The 17,715-nt window shown below is 32.7% G+C and overlaps 1 protein-coding gene across 1 annotated transcript in view; it reads right to left on the minus strand.

Moving 5' to 3' along the window:
• LOC129233494 (peptidyl-prolyl cis-trans isomerase D-like) overlaps positions 1–17,715 on the minus strand; it is a 78,239-nt gene that overhangs the window by 49,907 nt on the left and 10,617 nt on the right. The window contains exon 3 of the mRNA XM_054867513.1: positions 13,260–13,366. Within this exon, the coding sequence (XP_054723488.1) occupies positions 13,260–13,366 (107 nt within the window). The remainder of the gene's footprint in view (positions 1–13,259; positions 13,367–17,715) is intronic.

Genomic DNA, 17,715 nt, shown 5'->3' on the forward strand with positions numbered 1-17,715 from the left:
GTGAACCGAGTCACCAGTTCATTGTATCTTATAACCGCGAGAGTTTTTTTTTTGATTGAGTTACTTTTTGATTGGCAACATATCTTTAACTTTCTCGCATTGGCAACACATCTTGTGTCTTGCATATTCTTAATTCGAAAGCCATGTGAAGACTTTAAATACTTGGAGCGATCTTTTTCGCTCTCTCTCACCTCTCATAGCCGTCATGAGTGGAATGTTGTAATTTGCCGTAATTTCGTGATGTCTGCCAGTGCTCTTTACTCCTGGCAGGTCGTAATACAACGTGATGTCAATTTTAAAGTTATAAAACGCCTTTAGGCCTATTTTGTGTGTTACGGTAATGCCCTCATATTCCTTGGAATCAGCATGTTCGTAAACCGAACGTTTCCTTGTATCATAGCGGCTAATATTTGTTTATTTTTCAAAATGTTTTTTAAATATCAATGAAGATGTTGTTCGTCAACTTCAGAAATCTTTTGAAGATAATAAATACACCACAAACAATGCCACAATCAAATTTTACAGGGGAAGCGTTTGGAGTTGAATTCTTCCAGGGTTCGTACTCAATTTCAGAAATAAAATGAAGGATTTTTGGAGGAGTTTTTGAAGGAGTAAAATGAGATTTTGAAGGAGTACTAATGGGCTGTCCTTAAACGGTGTTGCACTTTTATTCGTCGTATTTGACCCCCTTCCCCTTTGTCACAAAATGTCACACTTCACCTTACTACTCCTCGTCACATTGTCATAACATAGTGTTGTAAAAAACTGATGTCACTTTTTATCACTCTTTCTCTTACCCTTGTCACAATTTCACGAACCCTCAAGTTATGACATCAAACGTGGATGACCCTTTTTACATTGTCCCGAACTGCGATTTACTAAACAGTTGTTTTCTTTAACACAATTGCTTAATATAGTACATCTACTGATGTATTTTTAAATATTTAAATAATAATTAGACAAACTGACTTTTGCTGCTGAGAGTGTGGTGGAGGGAAAAGCAATAATCATAAAACTTGAAAAAATAGCCGAGCACCATTTAAGCATAGTTTACTTCATTTATGAAATGTCTTGGTCATCTAATAATATTTTTACCTTCAACTTTTTATGACTCAAATGCTCAATTTGTAAATCACATCTTTATGAAAAAAATAAACATACGAAATTACTACACCAAAATCGTAAATATACCTTTGCCCTAGTGACGATGTTAAGTTGTCGATTGAAGCATTTTAAGTCACTGTCATAGAGGAAGATTATGTAGTCTTGAACTAAAAAAGAAGGAGTTTTGAAGGAATTAAAACCAAAATGAAGGAGTCTGAAGGGCCCTTTAGGAAAATTTCCTGAATGAAGGAGTATTGGAGGAGTTTTGAAGGAGCGTACGAACCCTGTCTTCAGGCAATTTGCATTAGGAAAAGTAAGTTTGCTGCGCTCCCCAGTGGTTAATATTTGAACAAAAAAATCCGTCATCATTTTCCAAAGAAGATCTGAAGGCCTTTAGCGGATAAAAGGAGAAAATTGAAAATTTTGTATTGTACCACTCTTTTTCCAAACGAGCAATACCAGGGCCTAATACAGGCTGATTTTACTACCATTTTTCGGTACCTTCACAAAAATCTTATTTTGAAATCGGCACTTTCACAAAAATCAAGTAATAAAAGCAGTAGCTTCACAAAAACATCGAAAATTTCACAAAAATTTGCATTTTAAAATATAAACTTTGTTTCTCTATTTAAAACAAAATATACTCATAAAATAAAATTATAAGCAGTTTATATGAACAATCGCTTAAATAGAAACCTTTTTGTAGTATTTTAACTAATTTTTAGCTGTTTCACACCAAAGTGTATTTATGCAATATTATCGCAATCTTTAAACATCTGTTTTAAGGAAGCGTTTTTCTCATAATTTCCTATATTGTACACAGTACATAGACCATTAAGCTGAAATTACGATGGTATTTTTCGTACTTCTTAAGTTTTCAGCTGAAAAAAAAAAAATAAAACGATGTTAAAAATAATACTAGATGGCATTTACACTTTTCGAACTAAAATTTCACTTGTTCCACTACTTCTTTTACAAAAGTTAGGATGCGTCTAAAATTTCACAAAAACAATGCTGATAAAAAAAACTTTCACAAAAATAGAATGATGCAATACTTTCACAAAAATAGGTAGCGAGAAAAAAAGCCTGGATTGCCCCCTGAATACGTTAAATGCAAGCACATTGTTGCTGCGGTGAAATAGAATTATTACATTTTCAATTAAAGTATAATTTTACAGGAATATTTACTATACTAAAATATTTTTTGATTAATCATATGCATAGTTAAACTAAACTGATTCTACATTGATCAAAATCAAATAAATGTACAAAGAAAATGTTAATCACGCTTTGGTAAGAATAATTTTCTACCGTTGGAGTAATCAAATTGGAGCAACTGAAGCATTTAAGCACAGTTGCAAAGTTTTACTTTTACTGAAGTGTTATACATCATTTTAAAGCTTAAAATCTCTACTCTTTTAAATTTTATTAAAATAATGTCATTATTTTTACTTTCAAAAAAATTACTGAGCTTTTTTTATGGACTTGTTGTAAAGTCTGTTACGTACGGGACATTTAATTGTTAACCATAACTCAAAAAAAAAAAAGATGCAAAATTGCTTTGTTAAATAAAATGCATCTTATAGAAGTATAATTAGAAAATTTGATAAATACTAGCTGTACCCGACGCGCGTTGCTATGCCAACAAAAAAAATACATCATTATACTGATTTTCATGACAATCGGTTGAACGGGGCAGAAGTTGCTACTCTGCAGTGCCACCTGGTGGCCAGTGGCTTCAATGAGCTTATGATGCACCTTCTACGTGGAAAAATACATATATATAGCCATTTTCATAATAATCGGTCCAGGTATCCAGTGAAGCCGTGATTATGCTCAAATTTTGTACTCACGCAGTTTGCAAGATCAATCCATCGCTAAAAATATCAAACAGAAAAAGTTTTAAATCCCCCCGTTGCATGAAAAGTCATAAAACAATAAAGAAAGAATTTATTTTTTCAAACTCAAGAAAAATGGCTTCTTATCAATGAGATCTTTCACGCGAATTCAATTCTGCATTTTATTCGTATTTATCCAATGGATTGTGACTTAAATTGGAATAAAAAAGGAACTATCGATCGGATTTTTTTCGAACTGGTCTATAAACATTCCCGGTACCAAAAATAACAAACGGTGAAAGTTTGAGCCAAATCTGCCGGGTAGTTTTTGAGTTCATGGATGACATACAGACAAACATTCATTTATATATATATATAGATAAATTAAAAAATTTTTACAGGAAATTTCAATAATTCCTTTCCCTTTGTCCTGTACGTAACAATTTTAAGATTATTTTTAATTTAAAACATAATTACAGTTGTGAGATTTCAACGATATTTTGTTTTCTCTTCACTTGAAACACAAGCTTCCTAAAATAATAAATAACATTTTTATATCTTTAAATTTGTAAGCAGTGCATGATAAATAAAAATGTGGTACAAAAATGGGAGTTCTGACAGAAAACTTTTTAGAAAATAAATAACGAAAGGATCTTTTTTGTATTTTTCTAACATAAAAACCTTGTAAACAAGATGTGCTCCCACAGTTGTTGAGGTGTAAGATTGTTTGAAATGACCTCTCTCAATCTTAAGTTATCTGTTTGTTTACATCAAAGTTTCCAATGAAATAGCAATTATTTTTTGTGCAACAACATTTTATTACAGGGTTGGCCGGATTGGACCCAATGGGTTTTTTCGAAAAAACCCATTTAAAAAAAACCATTATTTAGCCCACTTTTGGGTTTTTAAAATAATTTCTGAGAAGATTTTAAAAAAATTAATTAATTTAAATACTTTCGCAATTTAAACTTCTTTTTTATTTGTTCTTACTACAGACAATGGCCATAAAAATGAATTTTGAACTTTAACAGTATTTCTTAACTATTAACAGCATTAAAAAAAAATTCTTCAAAGATTTTAAATAAATATATTTCACTTTTTTTCTTTAACTGGTCAATAAATAACTCAAATTATCTTGACTAAGTCCTGTCATGCCTGATTTTCTCAATATTTGTAGATTGTACAGAGGAAACTACTCTAGCTAAAAGGCTTTCATGTGAATTATTTTCTGCAAACCAACACGTCACAAATCTCGAATAAACAAGGTATATTTTTTTTAGAAATTAACAGGTTTTACAAGTGGTCGGACAGAAAACAGAATAGGATGTACAATATTTTCATTTTCTTACCACGAAAAAATTTAATATTTCTCACTCTATACACAGAAATAGAAAAACAGGCAACATAAAATTCAAAGAAATGTCTTGATTAAGCTGGAATTCAGTAAAAAAGGGATTTAAACTACTTGAGGTTCTACAGTAGTTTTGCGTGACAAAATGAAATACAATAATGTAAAATGCAAAAAAAAAAAAGAATTAAAAACGAACAAACGAACAATAGATTTTATAACTCTGGAAGTAACTTTGTCCTAACTGTTGGTAATCATGGAAACTAAAAAATCTGAAACTTCACCATTCTTGGGTTTTGTCTTTTTTACTTTTCTTCAGAAAATGCTGAATTTTCCAGCTTTTTTTACCCCAAGACATTTTTTGTGCTTTGTCCATATACTTACGCTACAATATGCTACAAGCATCCCACATTTTCCCTTAAAAAAGACAAAAAAAAACATTTCTTTTAAAAAAACCCAGCTTTATTTGGGTTTTTTTGGGTTTTATTTAAAAAAACCCTGGGTCCATGGGCTTTTTAAAAAAACCTGGGTTTTTGCCAACCCTGTTTTATTAACATACTAGTTGGTACTTTATTTTAAAAATATTTTTTTATATTATTGATTGAGTAAGAACCACGTGGCTTCTACTTCAGCAGAAAGAGTGAGGAAGCATCGTTTGAATAAAAAAAAAAAAAAAGAATGACAAAGAAGCAAGCGTAGCTGATAAAGCAAAAGAAAGGAAAAGAATTAAAGAATACAGAGAAAAGAAAAAAAATAAGTATGACTGAGAATGAGAAAATCAAACTGAAGCAATATGAGACTGAGAGCACAAAGAGCAAAGAAAAGGGAACAAATTGGTCACCAAATAAAATGATGATTTTTACCAAGGTAATTAACTTGAAACTTTTAGAGACTGCACGGGGGGGGGGGGGGGGGGGGGGGGAGAACAGATGCTGTTGCTGAAAATCAAAAAGAGGAAAGTTCTAAATTTTAAAGACAAGATTTGGCCAGGAAAAAAAAAAGAGTACATTTCTATAAAGGATCCTGCCACAGGAGAGCGGCCAAAGCAACAAAAACAAATTTTTGTTATGAAAGTTAAAGAAGCCTATCAATTGTATCAAAAAGAATCAGATATACAAATACAAAAGTGACGACCAGCAACAGGCTCTGGGCCCAACTAGACTGGTCCTAGTCCATTTACAATCCCCAGTGAAGATCAATGGCCCTCTCAAAACTGTCTACTCCTTTGCTCCCTCTTCCGGTAAGCTGTTCCGAGGTTCCACTACCCTGCTGAAATAATTATTTTTCCTAACATCCGTGTTAGCCTGAGATTTAAATAGCTTGAAACAATGACCCCTCGTCCTGTTTTCAGTGCTAAACTTCAGCCCCGTAACATCTTTCGTTTTAATACATTTAAACAGCCGAATCATGTCCCCTCGGTCTCTTCTTTGCTCAAGATTGTACATTTTTAGCCTTCTAAGCCTGGAATCATAATCTAAGTGGGAAAGTCCACTTATTAGCCTTGTAGCCCGCCTTTGAACCCTTTCCAATACATTAATGTCTTTCTTAAGATAAGGAGATCAAAACTGAACAGCATACTCCAAATGGGGTCTTACCAAACTTCTATATAAGGGCAGAAGAACTTCTTTAGATTTATTTGAAATAGATCTATTGATAAACCCAAGCATCTTATTGGCTGCACTGTTGGCTGAACTTTAAATCCTGACTTATTAATACGCCCTTCATATCAATAGGTTTCTGTTTATTTGCTGCTCTTCGTCCAGCGAAAGTATTTCCAGTTTCCCAGAAAGATCATGAAGTATGCATGTGTTTATGTCACGGAAACATTCAGACCATTCCAGAAAAAAACAATTTTTTGACTAAGATTGAAGCACCCAAGCTAAAAAATAGAGGACATTTTTTCCATATCACTGGAAGATGTGAAAAAAAAAATGAAAACATTAATTGATGTTTCAGGACTTAAGTGGTTTATATAACTTTGAATAGTATTTATCATCATAATAAACTAGTCAATCAACAACCTAGAAATGTTTAAAATGGAAATTTGTTTAAAATATAATATAATTTTTAAAAATGTATTAAAATGTTAAAATTATACTAATTCTTTTTTTAAAAATATTTTTACCATTAGGGCAAAATTAAATACTGTACGTAAAACAAGTAATTAGCTCTCAACCAATTAATTAAGCAATTTTTAAAAATTATTTTATGGTTTATTAAAACAATGAATATTTTTGTATCTAGCCATCAAATTTATTTCTTAAAATATTTTATAAATTCTGAGAAAAATTCAGTACCGTAGAGGTACTAAAAAAATATTTTTTTGTGATGTCCCGTACGTAACAAAGCTTAATTATTTAACAAAAAAAAAACACACACACACACACAGATAGCTCAAATCTTAAAAATTTAGTAGCATAATATAGCTGAGAAGATGAAGAATGCATTAAAAATAATTGAAAATTTTATTTATATTTTAACTCTAAAAAAAGTAAAAATATGTCGAATATTGGCTGTGAAATGTCCCGTACAAACACATGAATACTGTGGAATGACCCATTACTATAATTTATGAATGTTATTTATTTTATATTTGAAATTAAATAAATAGCATTCATAAATTTGTTATTAACAAAAAGATCTCACATTAGTTTCTATGAATCATAATGCAAGCTAATGCAAACATAGTAAATGTCGGTATCATTGTATTTTGAAACTAATACAGTAGAAAAGCATTATAACGCACACCTTGGGACCAGAGTTTTTGCATTATACAGGTTTTGGCGTTATATAGGTCATTTCACAAATTTTTAAACTAACATTCAAAATATATCTATATATTAGCACTTCAGAATGAGTTTTATCTGTAGTGAGTATTAAAGCACTAATTATACAATGAGTCATTCACAAATAAATATGTTTCACAATCAAAAGAAAGTGCATTATCCTGCACTTCAGCTAAGCTTCATGGTTTGCATAACAGCTGCATTTTCAAGAACCATCTGGTATTTTCATTTTACTGTGAACGCTAATTTTCATTTAAAAACTTTGAATTAAGATGAAAAACTGTTTCAAAATTTAATTGGTCTAACAATTTTTATGTTTGCAAGGCAAAACAGAGGGATTTTTTGAACTTCAAAACTCATTGTTTACTTCTGAAAAGTTGTGTGGTTTATAGAGAATTGCGTTATACAGGTTGGCGTTATAAAGGTCTTCTACTGTATACAGGGTGTCCCAAAACGACTGCACAGCTACATTCCTCGTTGGGAGTACATAAAAATTGCCCAAAGAAGCGTTCCTGTACGATCCATAGTTTAAAAATACGAAAAACAAAGTATGACGTCACTGGTCGGTGCAAGGAAAAAAACATTTCGTTGGACGTATCCACAACAGTATTTGCACACCTTTCCAGACAACAATGTTTGAAACGTCATTACTTGCGTTTGCTGTTACAGTCGAGTCCCGACTTACGCGAGGGATGCGTTCCAAGACCCTTCGCGTAAGTTGAAATTTTGCATTGTGGAAAAGGTTATGTGTAAATATTTTATAAACTATACGATTAAAGACACTTGTAAACACCACCTCAAACTGCTAAAAACCATTTCTTAACTATACATTACTGTTTTTTAAATAAAAAATTGAATTTTTATTTATTGTATAAAAAAAACGTCTTATTTAACATAAAAAACTGCTACGATGCACAATATCAATGATCAATGGGAAAGGAAGACGTGAAATAAACCACTACAGTACGTACATTATGTAGTAAGAAAAATAAATCTATATATATAAAAATGAATGTTTGTCTGTATGTCATCCATAAACTCAAAAACTACACGGCAGATTTGCTGAAACTTTCACTGTTTGTTATTTTTGGTACCGGGAATGTTTATAGACCAGTTCGAAAAAAATCCGCGATCGATAGTTCCTTTTTTATTCCAATTTAAGTCACAATCCATTGGATAAATGCGAATAAAATGATCGGCTGCAGAAATGAATTCGCGTGAAAGATCTCATTGATAAGAAGTTAGCTGTTGCTTGAGTTTGAACAGATAAATTCTTTCTTTATTGTTTTATGGCTTTTCATGCAACGGGGGGATTTAAAACTTTTTCTATTTGATATTTTTAGCGATGGATTGATCTTGCAAACTGCGTGAGTACAAAATTTGAGCATAATCACGGCTTCACTGGATACCTGGACCGATTATTATGAAAATGGCTATATATATGTATTTTTAAACGGAGAAGGTGCTTAATAGGCTCATTGAAGCCACTCGCCACCAGGTGGCACTGCAGAGTAGCAACTTCTGCCCCGTTCAACCGATTGTCATGAAAATCGGTATAATGATGTATTTTTTTGTTGGCGTAGCAATGCGCGTCGGGTACAGCTAGTGCCCTATAATTGTTGAAACCTTCTCTTTTTCCTTCTACCTTCACAAACTTTAAACGAAACAGCGCTCTTAGGTCTCATTATATTTCATTAATTTTTCCCATATAGAATGAAGAAAATAAATGGAAAATGAGGAGTACAGAGTCATTTGTAAGTCGGAAAATTTTCGTGTTGCGGGTGAAGAATTCGCGTTAGGAATAAAATTCTTTACCGGGGGGAGGGGGGGGGAAATCCCGTTACAGCCATTTCGCGTAAGTCGGATCGCATTGTAGCGGGAGTCGATTGTATACGTAATGTACGTCTACTGCTGTTGATTCAAGTCTTTTTTCTTGTGCCAGCAGTGACGTCATACTTTGTGTGTGTAGAGTATTCTTTCATGTTAATAAATAATTTATATATTTAACTATCTATTAAAATTAATATAAAATTAGATTAAGTATTTCTTAATATAAAATTAGTTTTCCAGTATCTTAACTGTAGCCAACATGTGATTGGTCAACAGCCAGAAGTTAATTTAAATATGATGAAATCAATGGACCAATCAGGTGGTGGCTGCACATGTAACTGCTTTTCCAACGGTTGGTTTTCAGCCACATTTTTCCATTTTCACTATGTATTCAGTTGCTTTATCTTTCAAGAAGCAAGTTGTGTTCAAGTTAAATAAAAGATTTTTACAGAGAGGTTACTTTGAATTTTATAACACTTTGTTTTCCATATTTTTCTCGTAAACTATGGATCGCACAGGAAGGTGTTTTTCTGCGGTTTTTATGTACTAACAATGAGGAATCTAGCCTTACAGTTTATGTGGTTGTTTTGGGACACCCTGTACAGTAGACCCTCATTTTATGGGGGGGTTACATTCTACGGAAATGCCGTGCAGGGCTCGAAAATATATTTTCGATAATATCCGATATATATCTTATATTTTGATATATCAGGGTCCAATCCAGGATTTTTTCTTGCTACCTATTTTTATGAAAGTATTGCATCATTCTATTTTTGTGATTTTTTTTAAATTAGCATTGTTTTAGTGAAATTTTAGACGCATCCTAATTTTGTAAAAGAAGTAGTGGAACAAGTGAAATTTTAGTTCGAAAAGTGTAAATGTCATCTAGTATTATTTTTAACAGGTTTTTTTTTTTTTGGGGGGGGGGGGGCTAAAAACCTAAGAAGTACGAAAAATACCATTGTAATTTCAGCTTAAAGGTCTATATACTGTGTACAATGTAGGAAATTATGAGAAAAACGGTTCCTCAAAACAGATGTTTAAAGATTGCGATAATATTGCATAAATACACTTTGGTGAGAAACAGCTAAAAATTAGTTAAAATACTACAAAACAAAAAGGTTTCTATTTAAGAGATTGTTCATATAAACCTGCTTATAATTTTATTTTATAAGTATATTTTGTTTTAAACAGAGAAACAAATTTTATATTTTAAAATGCGAATTTTTGTGAAATTTTCGATGTTTTTGTGAAGCTACTGATTTTATTACTTGATTTTTGTGAAAGTACCGATTTCAAAACAAGATTTTTGTGAAGGTACCGAAAAACGATAGCAAAATCAGCCTGTATTGGGACCTGTATATCCGATATTTTCAATCGACACAAACCAAAGTCTTCAAAAGAGTAAATGCATCCTCAAATCACTCTTTAGTTTCTTAAATTTTTACTACTATACGTAGACTTAAAATTAAGATTTCTTTCATTATTTATATCTAATGTTTCAGTTTACATTTTAATGGAGATCATTTATCATTAGCTGTTTTACTCATTTCGCTTCTGTTAGTTACCTTTACACTTATATGATTCAGAAATAAATAATATGCATTACTTGGTGCACAGTCATGAGACATTTTCTTTTTTCCTGAGCTACGTTTAATATTTAACTAGGAACTTTTAATGTATTAAAACTGTTACGTTACTAATAACTTCATGAATATAAAATACAAGTAAAAAAAGGAATATCATACTACTTTGTTATATTAATGATGTATTAATACATCATAAAAATATGTTACATAACTTTTTGCTTATTTTTAATAAATGAACAATATTACTATGATTAATCTACTTTTTGTATTGAAAATTCCATAGTTAAAAAAATAAATATCGAAAATATCCCCATGATATTTTCAAAATAAATATCGGATATATATCGTGATATATATCGGCGAACCCCGATGCCGTAAATCGAAACCGCGTAAATTGAGACCTAATAGTAGTGTTAAAATAGGGGTTTGGTTCCATCGATAAAAATATACTTCATTCTACTGATGAATAATTGTATAATAAGTTTAATGTGTACTTATATCGATTTTTATGCACAACATGTATAAAGAAAACAAACTAATTTTGTGCTCTGTTTATAATGAAGAGCTGACTATGATAGTCTTTTGGCAATCATTAAGAATTTTTCTCAGTAATTCTTTGCAGAGCATCGACGCATCCATCACCACTTGCGTCATTTCCATGATAGAATCTTCCTTCACTAACAAATCAGAAAGATCACTTCTATCGTCTAGGGAATGGCTCAAAATTTTCATCGTGAACATTTTTGGTTGTGCTTTACCGACGTTGGTATCCTCGTTGGTTTTGGCCTCTTCTGTCACTCCCGAAAGCTCTCCTTCCAGTGAGTTCTGAACTGTGTGAGTTTAATAACTTTACTTCTGCAAAGAGCTCTGGAACCAATTGCATAAAATGTCTCCAGCGCCCTGAGCTCGATGATTAGCTCGCCAAAATACAGTTGATTACGCGATACCTGCAATCTTTAGGAGTTTGGATTTTGAAAGAGAGGAATGTTTTATCTGTTTGCATCGTGCCGCATCCACGTGAAATAAAATAAAGGTGTCAAATCCTAAACTGCGTATAATTGAAATGGCGTAAAATAAACCCACGTAAAACAGGAGTCTACTTTTTCTTAAAATATCGGAAGTTTTGACATTTTCCAAAATATTACGATATTTTTGAACTCCGCATGCAGCTGTTCGGGTATTTTCCTTGGAGCAAGAATCAGTAAATGGAGAGAGCAAGTCCAATCATTGATGAAGCAAAAGTTTGGGAAAAGGCTTCGAGTGACGTGAATCAACAACCACGAATGGTCTTGCGTGAGACCAGATTTCTTAAAATGCTGTGCTTTAAAATCTATCACTTTTTTGTTTCTTTCCGAGATTTACTTATTTATTTTACAAATTAAAGCACTTTTAAAATTTCCTTTTTTGCATAATCACCCCATACCGGCCAACCACCAAGATAAAAGAAATCCGGAAGACTTTTCTTTTTTATCCACAAGATTTTAATGCAAAATGAAATCAAACAGGACACCTACCTACTTTACATTTAACAATGTAGAATTAGTGATGAATTGAACCTAATTTCGTTTAGTAAAAATTACCTGCATTGCTTTCCTTTAAAATTTAGAAATAATGTTTACTCGTCTTTAAAAAAAGGACGAAGGAAAACAGCACCAACCGAGCGAACGAGAAGATGATAAACGGCTCCGAAATCGTTCCCCTAGCTCGCTTCGATTGGATCCCGATGAAGTCATGCGCTGTATCACTGAGCGACATCATAATCTTGCTTCACATCTTCTCGTCTGATTCTATTACGGCAACCTCTCGTTGGGGCCTAAAACGAGGTGTCGCGTTCCATAAAAGCATCGTTAGCGCCATAATTGGCGAGACACAATTCTTTCCCTACAAAACATGAAAAATCCGGAAGATTTTACTCATAACCGGAAAGGGACATGCAACTCCGTAAAACTTCCGGTTGGCAGGTATGTCACATAGACTAATAATAAGAGTAGACCGAGCTTTCCCAGACTTTCTGATGAAAAAATAGGTTCATGCATACATCATGTGACTGGTGGAAGGCTTGGCGAAAACTTTGGCAGCATGGTTGCTAGATGGCAGCATTATCTCTAGTTTGGCACTCGACACGTATTTTAAGACGTAATATGTTTTCATTATAATTTTTTTCCAGGTGCTGAGATTGAACTGTTTTTCTTTTAGTTATGCATTATTTTGACATTAGTAATTAGTTTTTGATCACAGTTTTCAGTAACTTTTATTTCATTCGAAACTGCTACGTCAGCGTTGGCGTGAACGTAATGGAGTAAACGTTTTGCGTTAATGCAAAAATGCACTAATCGGTAACTTAAATTGAAATTGTAGGCAAAAATCTTACCGTTTGCCGATTCTTTTCGGGCGCTTGCACCTTTAATTGCTTAGAGAGTTATTGAAATTGACTAAAGAAAATTCACAGTACTATCTAAACGAAAAACTCACTATATTAACAAAACATTTTCAACTTAGAATAACAAATTTACAAATCGGACTCCATAAAAGATCCTTCTTCCGTGCTCCATCAATTCTATTTATTTTATTTCTCACGGGCGTTGATCGTCTGCTACGATCGACGCCCGCTGTTGCTAGTATATCCACCAGTCACATGATTTGGTTTATGAACAGCAAAAGGGTTGCCATAGCTCGGTCTATTCATATTATTAGTCTATGGTATGTCACCCTTTTAATCCAATTTTGGAGCCGTAACATCCCTCGAGAATGGAAATGAACTCACCTTGAGCCGGAAGTTTTCGTCCGGGAATGTGAATCCGTAGATGCTCTCGCTGCCCCTCCCGTCCCCCAGGATGAAGTCTCCCCCCTGGACCATGAATCGGCGAATCACTGAAACACAAAGGTGGCAAACAGAACAATAGAGAAAGGCAAACACTAAAAGATTATGCATCAGGGTTGCCACTCAATTTTGGAGAAAAAAAAATCACCGTGTTTTCCCTGTATGAAAATAAAACATTACAAACGAGCGAGCACTGATTATTTGGAAAAGAACATTAATATCTTGATAATTTCACCACAGGGTAAAAAAACGAAACACAAATTTCTAAATAAATAAGGGAAAATAAATACGAATTCATAATAACTGAAATAATAGCATGGTGATTGAATATATTCAACTTTTTATTCAAAAAAAAAAAAAACTTCTCTTAGCCATGGACATAAAAGTGTATAAGTGACCCAGAACAATGATTATTGACGACTCATTTCATACACTCTAAATTATCATGAAATTCAAGATTCTATTTTTATGATAAATATTTTAATATTTACTTTAAAAAAAAAACTTTCAAGCAAAATTACCATTTTTTATTTTACTTTATTTCTGAACTTTATTAATATTCTCATTATAATTATTACTATTTATTTAATTTTTGGTAGTTTATATATTTGGGGATTGATTTTTGTAACTTTAATTTAAGAAGGAAAAAAAATTCCCTGTATTTTCCAGGTTTTTGAGGAAATTTTTGAAATTGACTGGATTTTCCCTGTTTTTTTTGTCGATTTTTGAATTCCCTGTGTTTTTCCTGTTTCTTCAGTTTTCCCTGTGGCGTGGCAAAACTGTGCATGGTCAGAGGCAAGGACGGCATTCGAGGCGCAGGGTTGTAGTTTCAGCAGGACAAAACCTGTTTTGGCCATGCCACTGGCATAAACTGGTTAAAACTGGCCAAAACTGGATCAACCAAAATGTGGCTCGGGATGACTGTATTGAATGCATAATATACACTTCAATGCATGATTAATCAGGGTTGGCAAGTTTCTGCCAAGCCGGTTAAAACCACTGGTAGAAACCGGTTAAAACCAGCATGGCAAAAACCACTTTCTGCAACTTTGAGGCAGAAACTGGCAAAAACTCACAAAATAAAAAAATAATTCTTGGTATGCAACTGAAAATGCATGGAAAAAATGTTTATTTGTTTACCAAAGTACTGTAATTTTATTACAAAACTATAACAATTCAAAATCAAATGTTACATTGTTTGGACCCTGCAATTGCCTATTAGAAAAGGTGGTTTCAAAAATCTAAACAGGTTCTCAATTTACTACGCACAAATGATAAATTTTAGAATATTCTTAAAACAGAAGAGCTAGCAGACAATGCATCAAGGAGCCAGCAATGTTCGTGAAACTTTTATCTATTGTATAACTGGTCCACGATGTAGTAACTGGGGTTGTGGAATGGGGCCAATTTGTTTTTCAAAGCTGTGACATTAGGTACAAAATTGAAGCAAGTAAAATTCTGGTACTTGCTTCTTGAAGCACATGACATGATAATTTCAATCACAATTTAGAGGAAGCATATAAGTGAGCAAATTGCAATCAGTAATGCCTGTTTAATTCTGTATATCACTCCTCTTTCCTAAGCACCCCTGTATGATTTTTTATCCTTTGTTAAATTAATCCAAATACTACGAGCCCCTGCAATTGGAAAGTTCCCTTTCTGAATTAAATCAAGGGCACTAGCATGGGATTTTATTTTTTTTTTAAATGATGAAGTGATGTTTCAACAAATATCATTTACTAATTACTTGAGTTATTAAAGATATTTTTAAGCTTTTGCCGGTTTCTGCCAGTTTTTACCAGTTATAACCAGTTTCTGCCGGCAGAAAGCCAACCCTGTGATTAGGAGAAATAAGATATGTAATACAATTAAATCCCGTTACAACAAACTTCAAGGGACCACAAATTTCGTTCGTTATGACGAAAGCCAAGTGACGTACTATAAATTACATCGGGACTGATATTTTACGTCGTTGAAATGGAAATTTCGTTGCATTGGTATTCGTTGTAACGGGACTTCACTGTACATGATAATTGAAATAAATTTTAAAACTAATTTATTGATTTAAATGCAACTTTTCTTATATTAACATTAAAAATTGTTCACAACAAAGACAAAGAGCACCCGTTTATTAGGAATACCAAACAGCCTGCAATAGAAACTATAACTACTCCTCATGTGAAAAAAAGAATTTAAAACAAGTATTGGAGCAAACAAAAGTTCCCTTTCCATACGAAGAAAAAAGAATTTAATTAGAATATGCATTTAGAAAAAAAATCTAACTTCTCCAAAGAGAGAAGATTTTCATTCATGTAAGCACCCCTATATGAATAACGATTGGTCCGCCCAAAAGAAAACACAATTTATCAAGTATTCCATCTGTTTTCCGTTGCTGCAACTTGCGACACCGCAAATAAGCAATTTTTAAGGGCTTAAATTAATTTTTCAACAGGGTTGAAAAAAAGCAAGTCGGCACAGGTCTTTCACACAAACAAACACAAACATGTGCGTTACCAGCCACTCTTCTTTGATCAAAAGAGGGTTGCTTTAAAATCGCTCCACGTGGTAAGAAGTTCTGGTTAGAACTGGTTTTAATCCATGCCATACCTCCCGATATCCGATGTTGCCAGTCATCAATAATCGCTCGATTTGGCGCTCGCCAAAGTTTTTTTTTTTTTTTTTTAAATGTCGCAATTTTATTTTTCGTGGGAAATCAGCCCCTTTCCTTCATTTATAGTCAAGTCACATTTTTTACAGTGAAACAGCTATCCTTTGGTATTGTTCTGCAGAATGATTTTATTGCTGACCTTTTTTTCCCCCTATCCCTTTTTTCCCTTCTTAGCAGGGTTTCCGCTACGATCGTATTTCTCGCAAAATGCGAAAATACTATTTAAACTGCGAAAGTGGAACAAAGCATTTTCGCTTTTTTGCTCCAATATAACAAGAAAAAGAAGGGGGGGGGGGGAAATGTGTACAATCAGAGAGAGGAAGCGATATTGAACTTAATCGTATTTATAAATCATATCTAACATGCATAAACTGTTATTAAGTTGAACAATATTTTGTCTTAATGGGCATTTTATCCCCCCAATAAATACATTGTTGGTGGTTTTCAGAAAAAAAAAGTTTGCTCTCTCAATATCAAGAACAATTCTGAATTTTTCATTTCAAATTTTTAAAAGATATCACATAATGTGCATTTATTTCTTCAAAGATGTCAAGCCTGAATTTTAGCATTTTGCTAAAGACTTTCCCCCCAATTTTAGTTTTTTTGCTAAAGGATTTTTAAACTTGACTTAAACGCTGCTTCTTAGTGCAAAATCTTTCTGCACAAACTCTCTCTCATTCTGCGACAATGTCGCTGTGTCGGCAGCTTTCTGCCACGAGGGTCATGTGGTGTACACATTAGCTCCGTTTTTTTTTTACGATGTTATAAAGAAATTTTCACAAATTATGGGGGATTATGATGCAAATCGGATACTGAAACGAAAATTTGTCCTCGTCTATGATTTCCTTAAGGGGACCGTGGACCTTCTAAATACTCAAATCAGCCAAAAGTATGATTTTTTTTATTCCGTGGAAGTAACAATATATGAAGTGTGCTGAATCGTATGAAAAAAACCTCTTGTTGATATGATGCTTTATCGCGAAGTTATATGCGTTTAAAATAAAGTAAACAGAGCATGTTTTCGATTAAAATGGCTGTAAAACATGTAAACAAAGTCGAGAAACTAAGTAAAACTAAGTGTCAAACATGTAAACTAAGTTTGAATAAATTCTTACATTGGTATTAATGTCAAATATTTAGTCATCGTGAAAATATCTTTCGGGAGGTATTGAAATACGAAGATCGTGAAATGTAGGTGAAATTCGACTTTAACGTCATTTATCTCGGACTGGAAAATTCGATGCCGACACAGATTGAAAAAAGCTCCATGCGACTTCATTTTTGTTCAATATGCTTCAAATTTCAGAATATGCTACTTTGGTAGTAGTTTGATAAAACTAGGTATGCATTAAGGTTTAAGAGAATTTTATGTTGCTTAAAAATATTAAAGTTTTGATTTTTATGTAATATTTGCAACAAAAACTTACTTTACGCGAAAAAAAATATTGTACTGTTAATAATGGACCAATCCTTAAATGGATACCCAAAGTTCTTGGCAATCTTCTCTTCTCTGATAAAATGCAAATTGTTTGAGAAAAAAGCAAAAATTGAGTCGCATGGAGCATTTTAAAATTTTTATTTTAAATTTCAAAATTTTTAATTTTAATTAAATTTTTATTTTGTTGCATTTTCTTGCTTGATATTTTGCATGCCGAAAAACTTACTAACTTTTATGCCCAGTGTCATATTTCAAAATTAATAAATAAAAGAAAAAGCTTGCAAGGTACACAG

The sequence above is a fragment of the Uloborus diversus genome, unplaced genomic scaffold, assembly GCF_026930045.1.
Source record: "Uloborus diversus isolate 005 unplaced genomic scaffold, Udiv.v.3.1 scaffold_468, whole genome shotgun sequence".
NCBI lineage: Eukaryota > Metazoa > Arthropoda > Arachnida > Araneae > Uloboridae > Uloborus > Uloborus diversus.